Source organism: Orussus abietinus, unplaced genomic scaffold (assembly GCF_000612105.2).
Source record: "Orussus abietinus isolate OABI.00-Male unplaced genomic scaffold, Oabi_2.0 scaffold4, whole genome shotgun sequence".
NCBI classification, from domain to species: domain Eukaryota; kingdom Metazoa; phylum Arthropoda; class Insecta; order Hymenoptera; family Orussidae; genus Orussus; species Orussus abietinus.
The window spans coordinates 1,922,591-1,948,068 of record NW_019396014.1 but is presented as its reverse complement, the minus strand read 5'-3'; the positions used below and the strand labels follow the sequence as shown (position 1 = coordinate 1,948,068).

At 46.5% G+C, this 25,478-nt stretch overlaps 4 protein-coding genes across 7 annotated transcripts in view; 3 read left to right on the top strand and 1 right to left on the bottom strand.

The window, feature by feature from the left end:
- LOC105695790 overlaps nucleotides 1-9,336 on the top strand; it is a 57,685-nt gene extending 48,349 nt beyond the window's left edge. The window contains exons 4-8 of one of the 2 annotated variants that reach the window (XM_012417709.1): nucleotides 2,780-3,235; nucleotides 5,881-6,087; nucleotides 6,491-6,654; nucleotides 6,734-8,413; nucleotides 8,488-9,336. In XM_012417709.1, the coding sequence (XP_012273132.1) occupies nucleotides 2,780-3,235; nucleotides 5,881-6,087; nucleotides 6,491-6,654; nucleotides 6,734-8,413 (2,507 nt within the window). In that variant the 3' untranslated portion in view covers nucleotides 8,488-9,336. Of the gene's footprint in view, nucleotides 1-2,779; nucleotides 3,236-5,880; nucleotides 6,088-6,469; nucleotides 6,655-6,733; nucleotides 8,414-8,487 lie in introns of both variants that reach the window. The other variant, XM_012417708.1, reaches the window with a different exon arrangement.
- A 1,977-nt stretch (nucleotides 9,337-11,313) lies between these two features.
- LOC105695799 (transcription initiation factor IIB) lies at nucleotides 11,314-13,946 on the top strand. Of its 3 annotated transcripts, none has more exons than XM_012417731.2 (6): nucleotides 11,314-11,436; nucleotides 12,058-12,168; nucleotides 12,261-12,447; nucleotides 12,520-12,990; nucleotides 13,093-13,278; nucleotides 13,340-13,946. In XM_012417731.2, exons 1-5 carry the CDS (start codon nucleotides 11,420-11,422, stop codon nucleotides 13,252-13,254), a joined length of 948 nt encoding a protein of 315 aa, XP_012273154.1. In that variant the 5' UTR covers nucleotides 11,314-11,419; the 3' UTR covers nucleotides 13,255-13,278; nucleotides 13,340-13,946. The 3 variants fall into 3 exon arrangements, with proteins under 3 accessions (XP_012273154.1, XP_012273153.1, XP_012273151.1); XM_012417730.2 differs by having other exon boundaries at nucleotides 13,325-13,946; XM_012417728.2 differs by having other exon boundaries at nucleotides 13,093-13,946.
- Nucleotides 13,625-17,072, bottom strand: LOC105695798 (pyocin-S1-like). Its single transcript, XM_012417727.2, has 3 exons — nucleotides 17,018-17,072; nucleotides 15,271-16,475; nucleotides 13,625-14,964 (listed from the first exon to the last, which is right to left on the bottom strand). Exons 2-3 carry the CDS (start codon nucleotides 16,457-16,459, stop codon nucleotides 14,954-14,956), a joined length of 1,200 nt encoding a protein of 399 aa, XP_012273150.1. The 5' UTR covers nucleotides 16,460-16,475; nucleotides 17,018-17,072; the 3' UTR covers nucleotides 13,625-14,953.
- Nucleotides 17,073-19,170: 2,098 nt separating this feature from the next.
- On the top strand, nucleotides 19,171-22,131 carry LOC105695434 (sperm-tail PG-rich repeat-containing protein 2-like). Its single transcript, XM_012416973.1, has 4 exons — nucleotides 19,171-19,458; nucleotides 19,615-19,756; nucleotides 19,820-20,019; nucleotides 21,934-22,131. Exons 1-4 carry the CDS (start codon nucleotides 19,171-19,173, stop codon nucleotides 22,129-22,131), a joined length of 828 nt encoding a protein of 275 aa, XP_012272396.1.
- Nucleotides 22,132-25,478: the final 3,347 nt, after the last annotated feature.

Sequence of the window (25,478 nt, the reverse complement as noted above, 5' to 3'; positions counted from 1 at the left end):
ATTTCCTGTTCATACGTTGTTACTTAAGGAACCTACCAATGTTATGTTAAGGAAAATAAAATCTCCGTTGCGTAAAGACTTTCCGATGAGTTTCTTATTACCGCGGCACCCTTTTCCTGGTTACGAAGATGCACGTTTGCAGTTTCCTACAGGCCTCTTCCGCATCGATCGCGAAGTTTGCGCACTGCGGCGACGAGCAAAGGGGCCTTAAGGAATCAGCTTCGTTAGGCTGTGCGGATTTTTGTTAATTGATTTAATTATAATTGGTAATTGCCTTCGGGGAACGAGTTGCGGAGTTGAGTACAGGCCCGGGTTCGCATCTGTTAAATCAGCCCCTCGGCTAGCGTTGAAGGGATTAAGATGCATTGAAAAATAGAGGGTAACTCTGTGCAGGGGTGGCGAATGCTTTTTAGGGCGCGTCCATATAGATTAGATCGTTCGAACCCCTACGTCATTCACCATTCGCGTAATCAGATGCGCATTATTAAACACAATAGTTTGCTCCGAATAAAGGGGTTCGAGATATGACCAGTACTCGCGCAATTCGGTTTCCATGCAACTGTTAAGGATTTCGCTATTTTTTGGCGAATCCCTAGCATGCGCTTCTTGGGGGGTAAAATCCACCGTTAAACCCTGGTTTCATGGTTGCCATAAAGGAAAATCAATACGCCATATGCCACCGTCATAACGTCCTCTCCAGGATGCATAATCGCTTAAAGGTCGTCCCTGATGTCGCGATAGACATTATTCGGAATTGCCGATGAGTCTGCGGATTTCGCGGCTCCTCAGAAAAAGAAGATCGCTCGCCGTAGCGTGAGTTGCAGACCTCGAGAGTACAATCTTTAGCGCCGAGGGGACTCTCTTATTTTCAAGAGAGGCTCGGTTAGCGCAATCAAATGCGCATCAGTCGCGTTAGGGGCATCGGCTTCTCGACGGCCTTAAGCAACGCCGGGGCTTATCCAAAGAATTGTTCACCTTGTATGGCACTCGTTTAACCTCTCGAAAGTAAGGAGGAGAGAAAAAAAAAATGAACGTTACAACCTGTTCCCCAGGGTGAACTGTGCATGGTGTAACGCGATTATTATACGGTTATACGATCGGGAATTGCATCATACATCTTCGGACCCTTGATTTCGCCATAGAGAGCACGACGACCGTAAACGCATACACATCTCGCACGTGTGAATGTGAAATTAAAATCGATTCGGTCTACGGGGCGAAGCAATTACTTTTCCGACCCTCCACGTGAACCTTCGTGAAGCTCGTTGCGCTTATTTCGTGTCGCCATCATTTTGCAACGTATACAATCTGTATTTTTTTTATGCCTCCGGGGGTTTCGCGCGTTTCTAATGCGGATGAAGATTTTCGTTTCGTCGGTTTTCCGCGATGAAAAATTGACCTCGCAACCGAGGGGCATTCCGACTTCTCTTTGGCCTTCTATGCTCTCGATTATCTCGAAATCGCTCGTGATAAACGGCGTGAAAGGGGCCTCGCACACTACGTCGCTCCTTGTGTGTGTGCGACATCCCTAGCTGAGTGACAAAATAAAATTACACGCAGGCAATTACACCAGAAGAGAGCACTAACTCATGCTCGTCTCGTTTCCGAGAGAAACCACGGACGGCCCTTTTTGCGCTTACACGCACACTCCGCTTAGCAAGCGCAACGACTATTCAGACGTGTCTGAATTAATTATTGCAGACCACGATTTATGGCGTGCGAATTGTTTCTTCGAGACTGGCCAGTCTCCTCTGTGCGGAGCTTTGCACGTGCAACTCTGCGCCGCTGATTTTCTGCCTTGTGCAACGCCAGATTAGGTGGCGAACCTTATTTGTCAATTGCATCTGAACGAATAAATGACCAATCAGCGGCGTAAAATACGAATTGGAATTTTTCCTCATCGGATATCCGCGATAGAGACGAATAAATCGAGGAGCCTCCAGGCGTAGATCGGATTTACGCCGGTGACAAAATAACGGCACCATGACACAGAACGGCGATTCGTGCCGAAATAAAATGTCCGCGACCTCGACCCGATTCCACGGGGATTCTCCATTTTTTGCCGATTATCACTCCGTTACTCGCGAACCTGTGAACTTTGATCGTTCCTACATCCGGCCAGTCTGGTCCGTCACGGAGGAAATTGCAGAAAAAGCAACCGTGTCTCACAGTTAACTAAAGTACGCCTTATTTGTCGCTCAGTAAATAGTTTACCGTATTTCTGGATAATGTAATGGTGCGTGTTGTTAATTCTGGGGGTAGGATAAAGTAGGGGATGTCGTACCCTCGATTAAATTGTACCACTAGGATATTTAAGAACATGCCCTAAGTAATGGGCATATAACTGAGACATTATGAATTTAAGCTTGCAACAGTTGTTTATACCTACGTTCGGGGTACGTTAAAAAATTGTCACTAATAATTACGTACAGTCGTAAGGAATATTTTATTTGAATGTCTACCGTGTTAAATACCATTTATGCACAATGGCGGACATGAATGCCTCCCCTGCAGATACGGCATCGCCTGTGCAGGATAGGAGGGCATTGATATCTCCCAGTGTACAATGGCGGACATGAATGCCTCCCCTGCAGATACGGCATCGCCTGTGCAGGATGGGAGGGCATTGATGTCTCCCAGCGTACTTGCACATGTGTGCATTGCATGTAGAATTTCACAGGTAAATGAAATATGAATTCGTTTACTAAAACATCCTGCCAAAAACATTTCTATTGGCATTTTTGCAAACCCGCTACAATTTACCCTACTTTTGTTTCAGGGGACATCGAAGATTGTCTGGTAGCTCCCGTTTCCCAGGGGCAGTTCACGCCTCTTCCGGAAGCCCTTTGCTGGGCCATTTTGGAATTGACCTCCCAGAGGCAGGCTGCTACCTTGGACACCTTGAGGTCGGCCCTGAGGAACGCCTTCCCAGCGATGCAGCGACCCAGTCGAGAGTTGGTCTACGACGCTTTGGCGAAGCTGATGCAGGAGAGAAAGATCTACCACACCTCTCAAGGGTACTTCGTGGTCACCCCGGAGACCAGGAGGCTCAGAAGGGACTCGGGGAGTTCCAGGAGGTGCTCCAGAGAGGTGGCCAGTGCCAGAGGTCAAGGCGGGATGCTGATGACCAACGACGAGGCCATGGCTCTGGTCCATGGGGAAATGCTCACCCTGAGGGACGGCGATGTCACCCACCAGGCTGTCCAGACCAACTTGGCGGACGTCATTTGCGGAGGTAATTTCATTTTACGGAACCTTGTTTCGTAACTCTATCAACTTCGGACCGAAGGAACTTCCTGGCCATGCTCGAGTCGATATTTTGGCCCCACTTTGAATCTGCGTAACATAAGCTCTCGGATCTGATTTCAGTCTATAAGTCTTACTTTAGGTCTGTAGATAAAAGAAATGGAGATGTCTAATATTTTTTCAAGTCCAACCTAGGACCTTGAATTTTTTAAATTATCGTCGATATTACCCCAGGACCAATTTAAGGTCCAAGAGGAGGTTCTAGGTAGAACCGTAACATCGACTCGAAATGGCATCGCGAAATCTCGAAGTCGACACGTGTTGCATACAGCGGTAAAGTAGGAGATTAAGGTTTCTGATCCCCTCCTTCGGAGGTCCTGGATCCTGCGAGATGAGACTTTTTGGCCGGGCTCTGCAGGAGTTGATGCCAAAATATTGCTCCAGCCTGGAGGGGAAACGCAGAGGAGGAATCGATCTTCGCGTCTTAGCATTCCGAGTCACCGTCTTCGTGAGCCCTCCGGGATGATTATACTTTTGAAAAACTCGGTATGCGGTATTACCATCTCGAGGAAGCATGAGTAATTGGTCCCGGGAATTTGCCTTGGCGTTTCCTTTTCCTGGCGACGGTTCCCTGACGGCAACGTTACAGGTCCTGGGAGGAAAAAGCGGAAACGTTTCATTTTCCTCCTGGCATTGTCAGGGTTCAGGAACTCCGACCTTGTCGCCATCTTCCCACTATTGTCGAGTCCCTCGTCAACGGGGAACGAGTGTCACTCGGAGTTCCCGTAACGGGTTTTCGGTTATGCCAGGACGGGAATAGAAAGGCGAGCGTGTCGCGGAGTGTCTCGTGACACGCGATAAAAGGAAAACATAGGATGTCCCTGCTGGGTGTCCCAGAAGAGGAGACTCTCCTCTCACCAGCTGATCCCCCAGCCGGAGTCGTGACCGAGCGAGGCCGAGAATCGTTATTTCATCCGGTGAACGAGCCCGACTTCGTGTCCGGTCAAGGTTCGCACCCGTCACGAATCGGACGCGATTCCGCCGCGGTTCCGCTGCGGCTTCTTTACGTGTCCGCGACCAATTGGGTCCTCGACCGGACCGATCGGTTCCTGCTGGAACGAGGACGGCCCGCAAGACCACCTCGCGACTGCTTCTAGACGTAATGGGAAACCGAGATGTTGAGAAATTTGCGTGGTAGAAAGTCTTCGTTGACCACCGCGTGTACAGTTGATCGCCGGATCGCAAAGAACCGAGCAAAAGACCTCGCATGTCGCCGACGTGCATCCACGCGACCGGGATGACTCGAGGTCCACTTTAGCCGCCTTTTTGCCAACAAGCCGGTCTTTCTCCACTTTTCTGCGCTTTCATATTCCCTGTCCCTTGGAAAATAGGTGTTCACGTGCCCGCCCCGCGGCGGTGGCTCGAAAGCGTTTAGTACAACAATATATTAGCCATCCGTCACGACATTGTCTACCGTTACGTGCTGTCGAGATCACCGATCACGTGAGGGCTAGGGATCAACAACTGCCACGTGTAATTTTCATCTCCTGAATCATCCTCGTCCCCTGAATTCCCTTAGGGTATGTTCTCACGAGACCCTTCTAAAGATACAATCATCGGGTCCAACCGGAGGTTCTTCTTCATTAGGATCGAAATCCACGTGACGCGTACTCTTTGCATTCGGCCGGCTAATTAAGACCCCTTCACCGAACGGTTCGTTCCCACGTGATATATTCCCGCAACGTGCGTGGAGAAATTCACCTTGAAACGCGGCATTAAAAAATAATAACGCATTAAAGACCCGACATTACATCCCCGAAGGACGCCATTGGCCGGCGCGGACGTTGCGGTCGCCATTTGCGACGAAACTTGTCCAATTTATTGGACACTTTTGGTGATCACTTGGCGTGATTTACGCCCGCCTTATCGCCGGGTAGGAGACGGAAGCTCGTACCATCGGTGCCGAGTTTCAAGAAAAATTTCTTAGCCGAAAGCCCCGAGATAAATAACGCGCAATTCCTCTCCTCCTTCTCTTCCTCCTCTGCATTACCCCGTTATAATGTCCGCTTGGTGTACTTATTTCCCCGGGAGCCTTTTTACGGGCAACCGCGCCAGCCTCTTTCGGGGGATCCTTTCATCCTCGACTTTGGACATCTCGGTTCAATTTCGCAGTAATTCCACCGGCTGTCAGCGAGACCTCTTCGTGGCCGGACCTTGCCAAATTTGTCCAATTATATTGGACAATTAACCGCGGCATGATTTATTCCCGCTAGTCGGCTGAAAGGAGAGACGTCCGTCAGAGTTTCTTTGCAGAAAAAGAGGAGGGTTTTATACCCTGTCACTATCGAGGACGCCGTCGAGCAGATCTGTCCGATTTATTGGACAGTTTGCTTTCACGCGTCCCGAAGTCGTATTAACTTTGCGTTAAAGGTAACAACACCGTCTCGAAAAATCTTAGGCGAAGAGGTAAATATGGCGTGATCCTTGTTCCCGGTTTTACGTCCTCGTTTCTCAGCCCGGTAGGCTCTGAGAACCTTTGCAGGGCCTTTTAAGGGTTCCTTTTAAGGTTTAGGTGGCGATACATAAATCCATCCTGGCATACATAAAACTGCAACTCTTGTCGTCCTGTTCCAGGAAATCCGAACGACAAGGTCCTGTTCGCCAGGTGTCGCTCGGTGCCAGGACGCCTCGAGAGGAGGCACTCTTTGCGCCTGTGGGGCTCTGCAAGGCGTCTTCATCGAAGCGGAAGTTCAAGGTCGCTGCCTCGAAGACCGGACAGAAGCGACACGTCTTCTAGTGCGGAATATGCGAGCACCGACAGCGCACCCCATAGTCCAACCAGTGAGTCCTGTCGGGGAAGGGGGTGTTTTGGTGATGGGTGATTGGTTGTAGGGTGTCCAATTTGGTACCACCCTAGAAAAAGTACCACGCTTTGCGATGGTCCCATAGAAAGCTTGATGTGGAGTTCTTCCCGATTTGGCTTTTCCCAGACTGTTCAAATCCCGACCCGATACTTTCGCCCTACGGAAACCCAAGAACAAGGTTGATAGTCATTTTAAGAAATAGTGCAGACCTAACTTGGAAGATGTTGGAAGGTGTAAGAAGTTTCGGTTTCCTTAGGCATAAAGTATTCGGGGATCGCGGTCGAAGCTTCTAGTCACCCTTAGCTGGCAAACCCTTCCTCGATCCTTCGATAAGCTCCGTGACCGTCCTTTGTCTCAAGGTTTCTCCGGGATTTTTTCAGAGAAAATAGGCCTTCTGTCGAGGCTCTTCAGACGCAGCTCCCGCAGAAAGGGAGCACCTCTGATGGGGACGTTCAGTGCCCAGTATCCTCCGACAGAATGGTTCAATCCCAGGGTGGTGCACCTCCACAGTGTGGCGACGCAGACCAGAGCCGCGAGTCCATCGGTAAATGTCTGAAAAATCGTGTGTAGTAGGTACATCTTGGTACGGAGGGGTTGTCCTAAATTTAGGTAACCGTTCACAGATGATGGAGGGCTTGGACCAGTCGCAAGCCAGCTTCCAGGTGTGGGACGACTCGAGTTCCGTCCGATCGGCGACTCTACCGAGGAGACATCGACGCCAGGCAAGCGGGGATTCCTCCAGTCTTCTGGCGAACTCCACCCCGAGGAGTTCCCGAAGACACAGGTCGCCCTGCTCCACCTTGCCTCGCTCCAAGTGCTCCAGCCTCAGCAGATGCACGTCTCGAGCTTCCGTCCTACCGGCAAGCAACAATCAAGAGCCGTACCAAAATCGGGCAGCGACCCAAAACGAGAAGAACTCCGCCAATTCCTCGCCTAGCAGAAGTGGTGGAAGTTCAGGATCGGTGCGAGCAGCCAATGCGAGTCCAGCCAAGGCTGCGACCTTAGGGAGGTCCAGCGTTCGTCACAGTTCAAGGAGACCAAGCCATGACTCCACCGGAAGCGGAACCAAGTCTTCCAATGGGTCCCCGCAGCACAAAATTCTCCAGAAAACCTCGTCCAGCCACTCCACCCATTCCAGCGGGAAATCGATTTCCAGTGGTAAACTGTCCTCGTCGCCGTTGAAGACGTCCACGTTGCCGGTGAAGTCGTCGCCCCTGAAGGTGATTCAACAGGGAGCCCTGACGCCTCTTCAGGAGGCTCAGAACTCCATCACGTTGCAGGTCTCTACTAACCTGAGTCCTGTCACTGGCCAACAACCGGAGCAAAGGGGAATCCAAAGCAGCGTCACTTTGGCTTCTAACTCCCTGAGTACCACTACCATCTCTGGTTCACCCGGGACCAAGATCTACGTCCAGCAGAACAACTCTCCGATGAGGTCGGTCATCACCTTCGAGAACGGCACGTCCAGGAGCAAGGAGAAGGAGAGCATTCCAGTTGGGAAGGAGAAGCAGGAGAAGGAACTCGTTGGAGAGAAAGCCTACAAGAACAGAACGGAAGACGAAAAGCTATTCAAGAGCAAAGTCGAGGAAGAGAGGCTGTACAAGCCTATCTCGAAGGTGGAGGACTGGAAGCCCATCAAACTGGAGAGGCCCTCTTCTCTCTATGCGTCGAAGGACTCCAAACCCACGTTCTCCGAGTCCGACAAGGAGAACAAGAAGGCCGACGAAGAGACTCCTAACAAACTGAAGCTGACCAATCGGCTCAACAACAGCCAGGCACACCTCATCGACGGCTCCACCAACAACGTGGACAAGAACTCCCTGGTACTCTCTGGAGAACATCCGGCGACCGCCTTGCAGAGCTCGAAGAACACCAACGATGCGATGAACAACTCGAGGAAGCTCAGTTTGTCGCTGTCGAAGGACGCGTTGAGCTACAGGAATCTTTTAAGACCTGGGTCGAAAAGCAACGTTGCTTCGAATCCTCCCTCGCCCACCAAATCCTACGACGGATTTGGGGGGTCCTTTAACAACGTGTACATCGAGAACTTGGAATCTGGGAAGCAACAGAGAGCTCCTCAAGGTTCCGAGCCTAATTTGGACAAAACCATAAGTCGCGGGGACTTGCATTCTTATCCTAGCCTGAGCGATATGCAAGTTCAGTTCACCAGTATTGCCGCTCAAAAGATACTTAATGGAAGCTCCAACAAGAGCGTCGATACTCTGATCGAAGTCAACATGGCTGCTGCTGAGAAACCGAACAACTGCGATGTCACCGTCCATACCGATTTTGGACTGGTTTAGGTACGGCTTAGACTTGCGTTTTACGCCAAGTACGGTACCTGTGTTTTTATTTAATTAATGTCGTTATTTTCCAGGTACCACGGATACTGCTATTGAGAAGTAGAGGACAGGCTCGATGCTCCGCCACATATCTACCAGGATTCCAATGTTGGGGACTTCCAAATTCCAAAATGGAGGCTTTCCTCGAATTATCGACGTTTCACTGCCATTTGTCTCTACGGATTAACGAGCAACGAGCATCGGGGCCTGATCGTCGTTTCGGTAGCCAAGCTACGAGGAACTTCCAGCGTCCATCCAGTATCTCTGCGGTCAACTTAAACCAGTGTATTTAGTTAAGTTAACCATTGTAACTGTATCGGCGATCGCATCTTAATTTGCAATTCGATGAGAGACGAGGGAGTGTTTCTCCACCGATGCACTTGGTAACCTTCTTGAAACCGATATGAGTTCCGCCAGTCACTCATTACAGATCATAACTCATTGGCGAACTATGTTCGAATTGTTATTTATTTTTCTAGGCTCCTCCGTAACCGATCAACAGGGTAAGGAAACCCGTCGATAGTCCTCAGCTTCGCCTCGCTTTATTTCAGGAAAGCGATTCGCAAAAGCAAATGGCATTTGATCCTCGTAGAATCGTCACCGAGGAGTCCGGTTCCTAAAATGATTTATGATCGCAATGAAATGTCAGCCGTATCTAGAAAGGTGCTGAGAAATTCGTGCGCGTCTTCTAGCGGGTTAAAAGCTCCACACCGTATTTGGATCATCGATCTCACTTTTGAGAAGGAAGTGTACTCGATCCTTCGTCGAATTGCATCTCCTCTTCTCTTTCTCTCCTTCTCTCGGGAAAATGCCCCTTTTTTTTATTTTCCCGAGAGAATTGCACGCGTGTAACATAGTGATTTAATAAACAAAAAAAGTAAAGACGCGACAGGGGTGACTCAAGACTTTTCGCACACCTTAAGAAATGTCGGTATTCCGAGGGAACCTCTTATCAAAATATTGAAGGAGCCCCGATCACTTATCGGTGTGCGAGACGTATCACCGGTGATGAGACAAATAAGTACTTCTTCGGAGTATTTAAATACAGGTACGTGTCCGAGTACATTCCAAACAGGATTACCTTAGCGAACCTGAAGAGCGATCGCACTCTTCTAACAGGGTAGGTGAAAATCAAAATTCGAATACCTGTATCTAAATACTTGCTGTCACAGGTCGTTCCATGATAGATTCGTAGTATCTAGGTGCAGACATAAGTTAAGGAACCCGTTTTAAACGTACTTAGCCCCAGGTACTAGACACAGGAGCGCACCAGATTTGGAGACCTGTAACTAGATACTACCCATCACAGTGTACCACTTAGTGCAATCGTAAACCTTATTCTAAGTGCCAAAACCGTAGAACTTAACCGAGCGCCTTAATAAAAAAAAGAAAACAAAGAAGAGAAACGATTAAACGAATCGCCCGGCGAAATTGCATCTCGCTCCGCGACTCGCCGATTTCGTCGCCACAAAGTAAGCCGGGAAATTAACAGTAACTTCGTAGAAATGCATTTCGATGAAGGTAGGAGGTAAGCAACGAGGCAATTTTGTTTTGTTTAAAAGGAAAAGACGTGCGCACTGACGAGCTTTGTACATTCTTACATACCGTATTACCGATATCATACTATGTAACATCGAATCATTCTTCTTTCGCTCTTTTGTTGGAAGGAATCGCAGACTCGTACAACCTTGGACTAATATGTACAGAATGGGTACAGAACGATGGATCCATCGGTTCTTTATGGGTTTTCAGTCTAAAAAGAATGCAATAAACATCGTCATCCCTTCGAGCTGTACGGACGATTGCAGTTGCCTGCAATAAACCTCTGTTAACAGTAAAAATTGAACTTCTCTACTTCTTCCGTAACTCGCAATATCAGGATCGACGTATGTACAACAGTGATTGTTACTTATCGTATTAAATTCCAAGTAGGTAGCATCTTGACCTTGTACGGTATGTACGCATTTATGCGGTAAATCACCCATTACTGTGAATCCGTTCTCCGATATAGTAGGAAACTACAATTCGTGGAATGAAGTCGGTATAACAGCGCTCCGTTGTAATTCGGGTTCGGGTCCATGCGAGTCTGTCGAATGCTTCCAACAGAGTTTCCCGTCTAGGTGCAACGAGCATGGTGGGAGCACCCACGAGATGTCCCTTCGCTTTTGTCTCTATTTCTCTCTTTTTTACTAAAACTAACCTGTAGAATACCACTGTATAATCGCATCGAATATATTGTAACAACGAAGGTATACCGAATAAAAGTCACAGGCATCAGAGATGAGTTGGGAGTTTGCTCACGGGCAGGGACGCGCGATCGCGTCCTGTGCTGCCCCCCAGTGGAGGATGCGGACGGCTAACGTATTTGCCACCTGTTACCCCTCAGTGGTGGCGCAATACGTTCGAGAAAAATTAACGGAACATTGACCTCTCAGGTGTCCCTTTCTCGTCATCTTATCGGAATATCCATATTTTTTTGTGATCATTCAATGGGAATACCAAGGTATCATCCAGGCACCCGAGATTAAGAGCCGACCGGCGTAGCGGCGTTCTACCGAAACTGATCAATATTTAACAGGGATGGAAACGCTCCTTGTTATAAGGCGGAGTTCATCGATTGCGATGTGTAAACGTATCAAAGTTGGACAACCAATCAGAAGTGACACGCGGACTTAAGCGCAGTTCTGATTGGTTCGTCCTCACCGCGACGACGCGCCGCACTGTGTGTGACACTTGACACATTCAATAAGACTCTGGAATTTGAAAACACGTTGAAGGGGACATGGAAACAGGTATATAGCGCCATTTACCTATCTACTTTTCGCGTTGAAAGTTGAAAACGAAATTCGAGAGACGCAGATTAATTAGTAGACGATACATCTTTCATACTGCATTTATCGATGCCTCGCTATTTATACCTGTTTATACACAACAGCAAAGCACAACACGATTGACAACAGATGAGGCATGGCTAGTTCGTCAAGGTGAATTTCTTAATTTTTGATCCGCATTATTTAGTCCACGTCCGTAAGAATGGGTGGCGCGGACTGTAGAAACTGAATTTAATACAATTACGTGTGAAATGGGAAATAAAGTTAGAATGTCAACGATGCAAGATTCCTTAAGGACGTTTTTATCGATAATGCCGTTTAATTTACATGGTTAGCTAGGTTAATAAAGAAAACACGATAATATTTTCTCATGCGCCGTTGGTCGTATGAAATACCCGTGAGCTCTGAGAACCTTCAAGTTCCATTTTAGAATTTGTAACCTCAATTCACGGAGAGAGAAAATACTTTTGTGTTTAAATGGAACATTCTTTGTCAATGTAGGATTCTGATAACGAACTGACTTTAAATTTCAACAGACTAGGGAGTTGACAATACAATACTTATTCAATTTCAAGTACAATTAATGATAATGTATGTTGCTCTAAATGCAACATCCGTTATTGCAGTTCTCGCATCGATGAACTTTAAGCTAAATCTTCCAAGAAACTTTAGTATCATTTTGGAGATTTCACCATTTAGATCTTAATTGTATGATTATGAAGTTAATTATACAACGAAAATAATTACTTTAATATGGTTTTTTTTATCTTGAAGACATGATACCAATAAAGTGTGCTGTTACTCCCATCCGGATGCACCTCTCATCGAAGACTATAGAGCAGGGGATCAAATATGCTCCGAATGTGGTTTAGTTGTGGGTGACAGGTAAAAAACATTTACAACGGGGTAAAGTATGTTAGTTAACTATAATTTCATGTTGTTATGCCTATTAAACTAAATTATTGCTACATTTAAAGGGTGATAGATGTGGGGTCGGAATGGCGAACATTCAGCAACGAAAAGGCAGGAGTGGATCCATCTCGTGTGGGTGGTCCAGAAAATCCATTATTAAATGGATCAGACTTATCCACTATGATTGGACCGGGAACTGGAGCTGCCTCCTTCGATGCCTTCGGAGCTTCTAAATATCAAAATCGACGTACTGTTAGTATACTGAAATTATATATCGAACATTTATAAATACATTCCTTGACGTAACAAAAATGAGGTTTGCAGATGAGCAGTTCGGATAGAGCATTGATTAATGCTTTTCGTGAAATTAATGGAATGGCTGACCGTATCAATCTTCCTAAAACCATTGTGGACCGTGCCAATAATCTTTTTAAACAAGTTCATGATGGGAAAAACCTGAAAGGCCGGGCAAACGATGCCATCTCTTCGGCTTGCTTGTACATAGCCTGTAGACAGGAAGGTGTACCTCGTACATTTAAAGAAATCTGTGCAGTTAGCAAGATAAGCAAGAAAGAAATAGGGAGATGTTTCAAGCTTATCTTGAAAGCCTTGGAAACTAGTGTCGATCTTATTACAACGGGTGACTTCATGTCGAGATTTTGTTCAAACCTGGGACTACCTAACATGGTACAAAGAGCTGCGACGCATATTGCAAGAAAAGCAGTCGAAATCGACATTGTTCCAGGAAGATCTCCTATTTCAGTAGCTGCTGCGGCAATTTACATGGCATCCCAGGTAAGAGAATTCAGAGATTTTTTTCCGTCCCGGTGAAAGCCATTGTTTTCCGTTATATAATTGTACTGTTATCAACATTTATATTGTATATGTTAAATTTAGGCTTCAGAAGATAAAAGGTCACAGAAAGAAATTGGAGACATTGCAGGAGTAGCCGATGTCACAATCAGGCAGTCTTACAAGCTAATGTACCCACATGCAATAAAGCTCTTTCCAGAAGATTTCAAGTTCGCTACGCCAATCGATCAGTTGCCTCAGATGTAAAGAAAACGTCGCGCCTTTATCTTAGTAAGTTTGAAAGTAAAATTGCAGACATTCTTAACAAAACTTACAGTTGGTTCTGCTTCAGTTAACATTCCCAGGACTTGCACGTAATCGATACAAACACATACATGCAACAGGATTGGGAACTATCGATTCAATTGACACAAATCTGCCTATGCTATAAAAGTCATAAGTTTATTACATACAGAAAAACAAAGAGTACATAGAAAAAGTTTACAGTTCCATACGTGCAGTGAATTATTAAGAGTTGAACTGTAAATGCATTGAATGGTAACTGGAACTTGTGTGCTAGAAACAATTTTGCTAAAATAAAAACTGTGTGAAGAATGCAGCAATAAAAGACTTATCGTTTTTTTTTTTTGTGAAAAGGAAGTGCAAGAGTGTCGTGTCTTGAAATTTCAACATCGTATTGACTGAAATGTTAAAACAACCCCAGCTGTTATTACGCATAGACACGACGAAAGCGATTATTTTTTAAATATTGGAAAGGTCTAGTTGTAACTATAATGACGGTGTTCATGTAGTCTAAACGAGAGACTAATATATCTTATTTCTAGAGACAGATGTTACATTATTGTATTACTATCAATGTTGGAGAACTGAAAATTAATGTTAGACATGCAGAGGGGAATGTGACTTTATTATTGAGAAATAAAAAAGAAATATGAAAATCGGTATAAGCTCTTTTTAATATAACACATACCGAGTTCCGAAAGTTAAGGACTAGGAGAGATTTTGATAGACCCACTACGAGGATGTAAAATTTTATAGAAGGAATTATCAGGTTATTCAACAATTTCACCGTACACCTATTCATTTGGGTTAAACATACAATAAAGGTTAATAAGAGTATGACATGCAAAATACTTTATTCGATAATAAAAATAAGAAAAATACAAAATGTTCTTTGGGTATAGAAAAAAGGATATGTGGCTAATATAATTAATCACAAATTACAAAAATTCTTGTGTTCATCATTACGAGTTACGCTTGGCAATACGAGGTCAAACAATTTCCCAAATCATTCGGATGTGTTAACGATTATTAAGTCATTCTAACATAAAACTCTAGCAATAATTCCAGCGGTTTACCGTAATCTAATTTACCATGACCGCCTTTAGCCAATGCAGCGTGTTTTATGTCAATGGACTGACCAGCCGAAATGAATTTCTCCTTGGGAACAATCGTTTCCTTATTCCCATTGCGCGAAACGTCGCAATCGAACTCAGTTCCCAAAATGAAAAACCAAATTCTCTTCCGCGGGAATTTGTTCCCGTGATAGGTATAATGTATCCGAATAACTTCGCCACTGACATCGGGAGTAACCGGTACATGCCAATAATCATTACGCCTAAACGCAGCAGGATTGCCATGCAGCTCCCAGGACAAGGTCCTCATATCCTCCGGCCACTCGTCCCGATACTCAAAGGCAACGAAGTAGTCAAATTGGCTCAATTCGATGCGATGAGTAAAGTACCTCTGAAGAATACCCACCCACCGGGGCTCCACGTCATATTCTCCATTGTTGACGGTACCGTCAATCTTCAAGCCAAGTTCTTCAATTACCGATCCGTCGTCGCGTAAGTCCTTTGAGTATCCTTTACCCACTAAAGAGCCGGTGGACTTGTCGTACCACTCGAGCAATATTTTCAGTCCCATTTTTCGAGCCTCTTACAGCTTACGTAATATCTGAAGAAGATTACACATTACGCAATTACACTCGCAACGATCACAAAACACGCCGTTACACAGGTCGCGATAATGAACGACAGTCACAACCCTTAAAAATAATTGACACAACTCGGAATATTATCTTAAGTCTTAACTAAAAATGCACAATTCGATAGTACCAAAGTATATCAGCAGTAATTGCCATTTGGTCGGCTCTTGCAAGTACCTTCCGACAACATTACAGATAGTCCTTGATATTGCGATTAGGGACCGGTCCTTTAATGGGTGCTCCGGTCTTATAGTCAAAGCTACCAAGGTGCTCACCGTTACTAGCTCTGTACGCCTCCAATTCGCCCTTTTTGGAATCCCACTCGTATATTGTTTTCCCCTTCGGGTCGGCCCAGCGAGCTCTCTTTCCAGCCCCGCCCTGTTTAGGAGTTTTCGGCGGTCGCTTGATAAGACCAGGGAACCCAGTGATATCCTCCGTCTTGGGGGCCTGGTGATAATCGTGTCCAGAGGGTTTCACACCTTTTCGGGGGGTATTGAACATAACATAGATAGGCTCCAGTCCCGCGTCTTCGGGGTATACGACTACGGTATCTCTGATCGAGCTCCCGCCTGATATAGGGAACTCGGTCGCTGGAGGGGCGACCGGAGCGTTTACGTCCCCACCAGTGTGCACCGTTACCGGGACGTCAGGAATCGGTGACACCAACGGCGGGGAATTCGGCACCACGGATGTGGGTGGGGTGGTCACCAGCCTCCCATTTGGCACTCCACTTTCCGGCAAGGAGTGCACGTAAAGCCCGGTTCTCTCGTCCTTGGCAGCCCTTACGACGTTTACCGGCTCCGCCGTGGGGGTTCTGACCACGTGGACCTTCACGTCCTGTTCAGCGGTTAGGACCCCTCGCACGTCCATGTTAACTTTGCCGGATTCCTGGGCTATGCGCTGCAATTGACCCTTATCTGGGAGATTGACCGCTTGCGCGGGGACCGCCATGGCGAAGAAGTTTTCCGGGGTACGACCGGGCACCTGGTCGCTGCCCACCCCCACTTTGGGGGTGTAGGCTATGCTGGCGATCACCATCCCCATGGGTGTCGCCGACACCACGCTGCGAGCCAATCCTCCCAATGCCGCCACGGAAGCGCGAAGTCCTGCCAACATGGATGCGGCTATTCCTTCGGACATGGGGACGGTGCCTACTCCTGCGACCGACAGGTTCATCGGCATTCTCCCAGGAACAAGTGCCGCTCCAGGAATCGCCAGGGTGCCCGCTTCGGCGATCACATTCCTGGACTCCTGGTCGCGAGCTCGGTCCGCGGCACTGGGGCTTGATGGACCCTTCCCACTGCTACTCCTGGAAGAGGATCCCGATCCTCCTTTCGATCCTGCGTAGCCTCCGGAACGCGATCCTCCTCCTCCTCCTGAGTAGTGGCACGTTGTCCTGCCACCTGGATCCGTCGAGGTCGTGCGGTTTCCGCGACTTGTGTTTGTACACGATCCGCCGAACATCCTTGCGGCGTGGCTGCTAAATGTTAAACCCACTTGACGTTATCAAATGTTAATGGCAAAAATGTCGCACAAATCACTTTTTTCCTGTAATGTGACTTTTACGTACAGTTTAGATTGCGATATAAAATCACGTCATGACCTAATCTGAGAGAAAGAAATATCGAATGAAATATCGTCGCCGCAAGAATCCCTTTTTTTCCGTAAAGTGATTTTTACGTACGGTTCAGATTGTGATATACAATCACGCCATGACCTAATCTAGGGTATTGTCCGGTTCAATGTATTTCCTAGACGTTGCGAGGCAATTGGCGTCCCCTATGGACGCAAATTTTAATTAAAACGCCCTTGCTTCTTTTCTCCCTTCTTATCAACAAATCTGCACTCTTTTGCGACTTAATCACCACACCCGTCTTATGGCGGAAACGCGATGCGAACCTCTTGATATTTTTAGCGGAGTGACGAAGTTACCTTCGACAGACGCGCGGTTGAGTATTTATCAGCACTTGAGATTTTTACTAACCGCGAGAAAGTTTGGGCCTAAATAAATGAAATACTTACCTTGTGCACGATTCGAAGTATTTGACAAGTAGATCGGATCTCCGGTGCAAGAGAACTGCTCTCTCGCCCAACGTGTCGTTCGTATATACAGGGGACTGATAGCTTGGATAAATCGCAAGGTACCCCACCACCTCCTACTCCATTATCCCATATTTTCGAGTGATTCGTGTTCCCCTCGACTCGTATCCAACGTTCACGAGTCAAGTTCAGTTATGCAGTGTGTAACAATGCGTATGTAAATTTTCATTGATTTTTTTTTCCAGTTTACGCATTTACGCACGTGACGCAATGAATAGAAAAGTTTCGACATTTCCATTCTCTGCAAATTGTAAGGAACAAATCGGCACGTTTTCCAGGAAAAAATATCGGTTGCCAAGGTGTGCAAAATGAGGCACACTTTGAAGTTCATAAAATGTGTTGTAGTCTGGTGATAACAGGAAGGCGTGGTTCTGATATGCCTCGATAAGGAAACTACCGCGGTCCGTGTTTTTTAAATCGACCCTACGGTAAATCGAAATCGAGGCTTGAAAAATAATTGTGAATCACGATACAGCAAACGTATTATTATCAGTGATTCATAATAATTAATAGTCATTAGCGTCGGTTGGTAGAGTAGATAAAAAAAGATTATAAAATACGTTATCAATCGCGTTATCGTCCGTTGGAAGGGTAGTTCGCACAAAAGTTTGGACCGTTCAAATTTCTGCAAATTTTGTGGAAATAAATCGGCGCGATTTCATGAAAGAAATATCTGTTGCCGAGGTGTTGTACAAAACGAAGTATAAGATGTGCAGTAGTCGAATGATAACAGGAAGGTGTGGTTCCGGAAACCTCGATAAAGGAAACACCGCACTTCTCAAGTCAACATTCCGGTAATTCGATACCGAGACGAGAAAAATAATTGTGCACTATTATCAGAAATACAGTAAACATCTTATCAGTGATTAACACTGATAACTTTAAACGTCGACATGAGGTACGTTATCGACTAGTGGAAAGGAAGTTCTCTTTGCTCGAGCAGTTACTCTTCGGATAAATTTCTCACTCTTAGTGAGAAGAATACCATTTGACATATTTATCTACCAAGTATTGGTTGAAGGTATAGTACAGAATTTGATACATAGAGGAGTTTACTATGACGTAAATTTGAAATTTATTATGAACACACTTATATGCTACGGCTGGTATTTCGATAGTTTCTTTTTCCGGTATCAATTAGAAAGACTCCGATTGGGTTACGTCAGAGTTCGAAGTTTTCACTTTCGATAATGAGGAACAGGAAAGGGAATTGAAATAATTTTTATAAATAAAATGGCGTACAACCGAGCGGAAAGGTTTTCAAAACGAGTATATCAAACCGGCCCATTTGTCGGACCTGGAGCTTACGATGCCGTAGATTTTTCTAAACCTCCAAGAGACCTTGGTAATTTGTAATCAATTTAATTTCTCTCATTAATTACGACATAAATATTTGTACAGGTTGTCAGTATCCCTTCTTGGTTGGAGCCGAACGAAAAACGGGAGAAATTTCGAAGGATGCGTTTCGCTTTCCTGGACCTGCTGCTTATTATCCGAAAGCCTCTAAACGTCACATTCCAGAAAGTATAATCTTACTCGATAAGTAATCATTAAACGATCCTGTAAGTTCTTTCCTCATTTAGGGAGGCGTCAGTATCGATTTCACCGAGCAGAGATTCAATAACAATTCCGTTAAGTACAGCAGATCCGCAGGTTATGACCTAGGAAATGATTTTCTCGAATCTTGTCACGGACACGAAGGCACTTGTAAAAGACCATTAGGAAAAGTATGAAATTCTGGGAATCAGCGTAGCAGAATTACTCGTTACGGAGTAATTAGTGAGTGAATTAAATTTCAGATTCATATTGGACCTCCTCCACGGTCGTTAATATTAACCGGTGTTTCGGTTCCATCTCGACGTGACGTCAATGGTTACGACATCAATCAATTTGGTACTCTCGTAAAGAATCCTCCCGAGGAGAAGCACCCTCCTGACTTTTACGATATTCCCACACAAGTGCGATTCACGTATTTCCTATTACGCGTTCATTTACTCGGTAAAGAATAATCTGGTCCATTCTTCCAGGAAGTAAACTTCAATACCAGAAGGTACAAAGGCAATTTCTGGAGTAGGATGTCAGGCAGGCAAGATTCGCCGACGTTCTCCACTCCAGGCCCAGGAACTTACGAGTTGGAAGTAAAGCCCAGTTTGGGAAAAATCCACAATGAGAAACTGAAAGAACTGAAGAGAGCTTCATCGAGAGTTCCCCGATATTTGGATGCACTCTGCAGCAGGAAGGTGCGAGAGGATTTCCCTGGACCCAACAGTTATGATCCTCCCAAAGGTCCTTTTGACTTCCATCAGCAATGCGAGTGCGAGGACTATACTCCAAAACCACCACCCTTTGGCCAGGGTGCGAAGGTATTTCGGAAATTTAATCACCACCGACCTCGAGGAGTACGTAGTTCCCTCGAGGACCATTGCTTTGAAGATCGGTCACACCTTCTCCACCACGAGATTTCGGTTCATCGGTACAACTTCATCTGAATAAGATGGTAATATTCATTCTCTGCGTAGCGTTTCCCCTACTCTTCCGAGGACACTCCAGGACCTGGAATATACATTTCCAAAAAATCAGCTGGTCTCCGATCCTACACATGCGCTTCCTTTGGTTCGCACGTTCCCAGATTCAAAGAGAAGTGCCAGGATTCGTTCCCAGGTAAAAAATTCGAGTGGATATGCGCTTTAGTCAGGATTTATTTTAGGATTTTTGGAATTTCAGGACCTGGGGATTACTACACAGGCAGGGAGGACTTGGCCTACAAGTGGAAGAGTCGGTGTAAAAGGAGCTGCCCAAGGATTCCCGTCAGAGGATCGGACACCCTCTCGAAAATCGAAAAAGTAGATCTAAGGGACTTCGGCATCTCCCAGGACTTCAAGTCTAAAAAAACTCGAGTCCACCATGCGGTCTTTAGATCTACGGTTGAGCGTTTCCGTCCAACCGTGATATCGGTAATGAGACTACAAAAGCACAATGATTAATTTTTAATTTAATTCCGTGGTAAAGCCGGAATTCAAGGCCCCCTAAAAAACGCCAGGACCAGGACGTAATCCTCGTGGCACAAGATAATCGGGCGAGGTCGGTGAAATTAATGGCGATGCATTCCGAAGCTCTGCATCTGTACCCGAGGCGATGTAGCCTCCAGGATCCAATTTGGTCGTTAATCGAGGGGGTCCTGGTGCGAGGACACCGGAGAGCGATAGGGAGGGATCGGGCCGATCGACCTCTACCCCTTGACTATCAGGATCTTCCCGATAGTCGGCCAATGCCCCCGAAAATCCGTCATATAAACCAACCCCAACTCTGAAAGAATGAAAACCCCTTTCTAAGGCCCCTCTACATCTTTCAAGACGCATAGCTTCAAGATCGATTTTCGACATAACAAAATTATTGGTTCAAAACTTTACAACGTGTACATAGAGGCTATATGAGAGATCCTTAAATCCCTTAAATTTCATTTTCTATGCCAAATTTAAAAAATGTGTATAAAAATGATTTAAAAAAAAATTGAAATTTGACGAGTGTAAGACCTTTGTTATAGCCTCCATATTCACGTTGTATGGTTTGAAACGATTCGGTGTACCTAGTTTGGAGATGTGTTTAATTAACCCTCCGGATACCACTTTCGCATCCCCTTAAACATTGCTTGAAGCATTTGTGCACGTCTTTAGAGTCTCGTCGTTAGAGGCGCTCTCGTCGGCTCCTTATAGTTCCGCGGTCGGTCGAAGGAGCGCTGGGGTCGACCTATCCAGCAGCCTCTGGGAGTCCCAGTAGAAGGTCCCCGAAGGCTCCCCGAAGCGGCAGGAGCGGCCACGCTCGCGGTCGCGCCCCGGCCGTAACTCAGTCCCCGGAAATGACGTTCCGTACGTCCGGGTGTCGCGCTCGGGACATTTCCACGTTCCCGTGTCGATGTAGCTCCGCGCGGAGAAATCACTTCCGGGCCGCTGAGCCGGAAATTCGAGCCAATCCCCGCGCTCTGTGTCTCTGCAACGCGAATTGCGAATGGCCGGAGCCCTCCGCTCGGTGCGTCTCTCTCGGTCCCGTGGAGTCCGCATCGGTGCGTCTCTCTCGCACCTGTGGCTCGCTGCGGGGTTACCGGTGAAACCGCGCTCTCTCAGTTATCCCCGTTTCGGGTTGGCTCCGCTGCTTCCGCGGCTCGCATCTCGCACGCCCAGCCTCCGGGAAGATCCATTTCGGCTTTTTTCCGTTTTTTTCTTTTCTAGGATGGCTTTTGGACACACCGAGCCTCATCGCCCGCGGGGTGGGAGGGTACGGTAATTGCGGAAATCAAGGTTGGAAATGAATCCGTAAAGATTGCTCGCGGTGGAGATTTGAGATGAAGGTTCCCAAAGTCCCCCAGAAATGTCTGGTGCGATGGAAGATCCCTTAATTTCACTCTTATCAACTATGTTTCTTACGATTCCAGGGAAATCCGGATCCAACCACTTACGAGGCGAGCTTAGCCTTTAACGCGGTTACGAATCCTCGCGACTTCCGGTGCTGCAAACTCAGCGCCGTCTTCGCATCCGGGACCAGCCGATTGGCGAAACCGACTGAACGTTATACTCCAGGTTTCTAAAATTCTAATCTATTGTAAGAGCCGTAGATATAAAATATTTTCAATGGTTTCTTTCTTTTTTCTTCGTTTGTAGCGCCAGGAATCTATGAATTGTCCAGAGACATTTCGGAAGACGTCAAGGGTGGAGTCATTGCGCGCGGAGGAACAGCTGATCGAGGGATGTCGCAAAACCCTGGCCCCTTGGATTACCGTGTACGATGGAAGATACACGGAAGCCTCCAGATACTTTATTTGTTAATACATCTCCTCCTTTCAGCTGGACCCCAGCGTCGCGTCGTCGGTCTTGAAGAAATCTTTCAACGTTACTTTGGGGGAGTCGCGGCCCCCCAAAGATGGGGCGAAAGAAGAACAACGCGACGAAAAGGGGCACTTCAAACAGAAAAAGAAGACGCTGAGGTGGTTCGCCGTTCCTCTGCACACGTACGAGCACTGCGTTCGACGTTGCGACGTATAATTTATATCTTTCCCTACGTGCTGTCGGCAAAAAAAATTCCAGAACATTGTCAAATTTCAATTGTACGGAATACGTCGGTGACGATCGATCGTGCCGACGTTTTCTAAGCAACGAGCTTATTTCTAGCGGTGCATTGTACGGCTATGAGGACCTATTAATTCCATTAGAATCGCGGTGGAGGGTCGATCACAGGCCTCGATATATCGGTGTCCATCCCTCGAAGTCCAAGGGTTGGTACCGCAGCATCCAGCACTCGACCTCTCTACATCTCTATTGTGCTTTGGCAGAGAACTCGGCCCGGTCATGATCGATATCTCTGACCGGAATACCCATCCTCGAAGGACTTAAACAGCCACGAGTTGCTGAAGACGGTCCCCAGATACCTCAAGGAAGGAAGGAAGGCAGACGTCTACTTCCATTGTCCTCCTTACTCCTTTTTTTTGTATCGACTAGACACCCTCGTTTTTCAATTTGAGCCTTCACGCTGGTCTAAGTAATTAATCGTTACACGGTGGAGACGGGATTTGCCAAAGTCCCGAAGATGAGATATGTCAATTCGAGGGTTGATTAGTCGAAATCCGGATTTATGCGGGAATTAATGTCGGAAAATTCCGTGGTTCCTCGGAGACGGCGAGGGAAGGCGGGGGTGGAGGAGGCCATTTGCATTGTTCCTCTTCGTCTCGCCGTGTCTCTTCGATTCTTCCCGAGACAGCGATAACCGAGCGAACTTGTCTCGTCTCGTCGCATTGTTCGCCAAGGAACGTCGATGAATGGTTTCGCTCTCGTCGCTCTTGTTTTCGCTTTTCTTGGATTTCATTTAATGGAAGCTCGCTCCCTCTCTGTCCCTCTCGCGCTCCCTCGGGCTTCCTTTCATCGGGTATGCAACGAGAATCCTGCCTATCTGGATACGGGCCATTAATCTCGAGAAAGATGTCGAGCGAGAGGGGCTTAATCGCGTTCGATGGAGCCTTCGCTAGTCGTTAGTCCTTTGAGCACAATATGCCGGGCAAAGATCACTTTCGACCCTTCGACGAGTCTCCACTTTGGACTCCATCTTCTTGGCACCGTTTCCTCATTATGCAGAAACCCCGGAAGAAATTTTCCTCCACTACTGTAATACATATTGTTAACCCTTCGTACTTCGCGAGTTGCGGAACAAATGACGGATGTCTTCGTAGCGGAGCTGATGGAGCGCTAAGGATTAAGGGGGTGTGATAGTGGCAATCACTCGTTCATGATACTTTTTCCCGAATAGGGTGTACCGAATCGTTTCAAACCTAACAAAGTGAACATGGAGGCTACAAGAAAGGTGACGACGCCCTTGAAATTTCATTTTCTAAGAAAAATGTTTAAAATATGTATAAAGAAATTGTTAAAAAATTGAAATTCCATGGATATCAGGACCTTCCTTATAGCTCCCACATTCACACTGTAAACTTTGAAACGATTCGGTACACCTAGTTCGGAGAAAAGTTTCATATACGGAACTTCTTCGAGGCCACTTTTATGTTACCTTAAATTCAGAATAAAAGTTAAGGGCCCTTCTTTTTGTCCACATCCCGGCGACACAATTCCCAGGATATGCGAGCGTTTGTTCGCGGAGCTTATCAATTTTTCCCTCCACCCCGCAGGACTTAAGGACTGCACACGGATGTACATCCTACGCGACTTCCGATAAAACTCCTCGTGGTCGTCGCTCCTTAAGCAGGGTCATGCTCGAGCTCCGTTCATACTTTCGGGAGACGTCGTTCTCCGGTATCCAGCGACTTTGTTACTCCTTTTTATCGGCCAATTAATTTCTTTCAACTAAGCACGAGTCGTGTGGGATCGGATGACACACACCAGGCCCAAGCCGATCCCCGGCCTCGGCGATGTTGCTGCAGATTCGTATCGCGAGTACAAGGAGGATATTCAGCTGATCAATGATCTAGGAGCGAGCGGAGAAACGAAGATCGATGATCGCGATCAGAGGCTCTGACGAGTTGGTTATTTTATTTCCCCTCTTTTGTTTTCCAGGCCAACGCCTACGGAGTCTGCTCTGGCCCGGAACACTCCCGAACGGATTGTCCTATCTGCTGGGACCCGACTCTCATAACAATGCAAAAATTTTTATGCGAATCTATTCGTTTGCAAAAAAAATAAAAATCATACAAACTCGAGAATTAGGTCCCTGGACTCCGATTTTCGAGTTCATACGGATTTTTTCTCATGGGAATAAATTCCCATTAAAAAATATCGCATTGTTGTGAAGTATAGATTTCGCATGCGAAAGTTGATCGTATGGATCCGAGACTAAGATTCCGGAGATATCCGATTATCGAACCCATACGATCAACATTCGCATGCAAAAGTGACAGTTTCGTATACAACTTTCGACCGTTGACCACAGACGCGACTTTGCAACAATGCGATATTTTTCATGCGAATCCATTCGTTTGCAAAAAAAATAAAAATCATACAAACTCGAGAATTAGGTCCCTGGACTCCGATTTTCGAGTTCATACGGATTTTTTCTCATGGGAATAAATTCCCATTAAAAAATGTCGCATTGTTGCGAAGTGTAGATTTCGCATGCGAAAGTTGATCGTATGGATCCGAGACTAGGATTCCGGAGATATTCGATTATCGAACCCATACGATCAACATTCGCATGCAAAATTGACAGTTTCGTATACAACTTTCGACCGTTGACCACAGACGCGACTTCGCAACAATGCAATATTTTTCATGCGAATCCATTCGTATGGGAAAAGAATCCGTACTAACTGGAGAATCGTGCCCCAGAGGGCCATCTCGATGGAAATCGACGATGAGCAGAAATATCCAACTCGTGTCAACGATGGCACGAAATGCACCTCCCCAGGTCGAGCCGGAGTAGGTCTAAAACTTGCGTCGGTTTGCAGAATGGTTTGCATATGTAAACCAGAGAAATAACGAGGCTCGCGAAACCACGTATGTTTGTGCGGATGATTAGAGCCTCCTAAGTGTGGCTTTGTTTAGTCAGGGTCCTCGTTCGGAATTTGCAGAACACTTGGAGGGTCTTGTCCAAGAGGGAGGGCGTTTTGCCAGAAATATACATAACAGGTAAGGAGTTTGCAGATGGACCGAAGTCATGGACGTTGACAGAGGTACGTATCACCCCGGCCGGAGTTCCTTCGTCGCCATGAAAAACGCCATGGGCATCCGCAGCTACACGGGTCCTTGCTCGACGGCTTTGCCCGAACAAACGACTATCCCTTCGCGATCCTTAAATCCGTCCTTTTCCTTTTTCCTTGTCTTAAGAATCTCGAGTTCGCATCAGCAAGGAGGATCCCAAAAAGGACCCGGGCTCCCGGAATCGTCTTCCC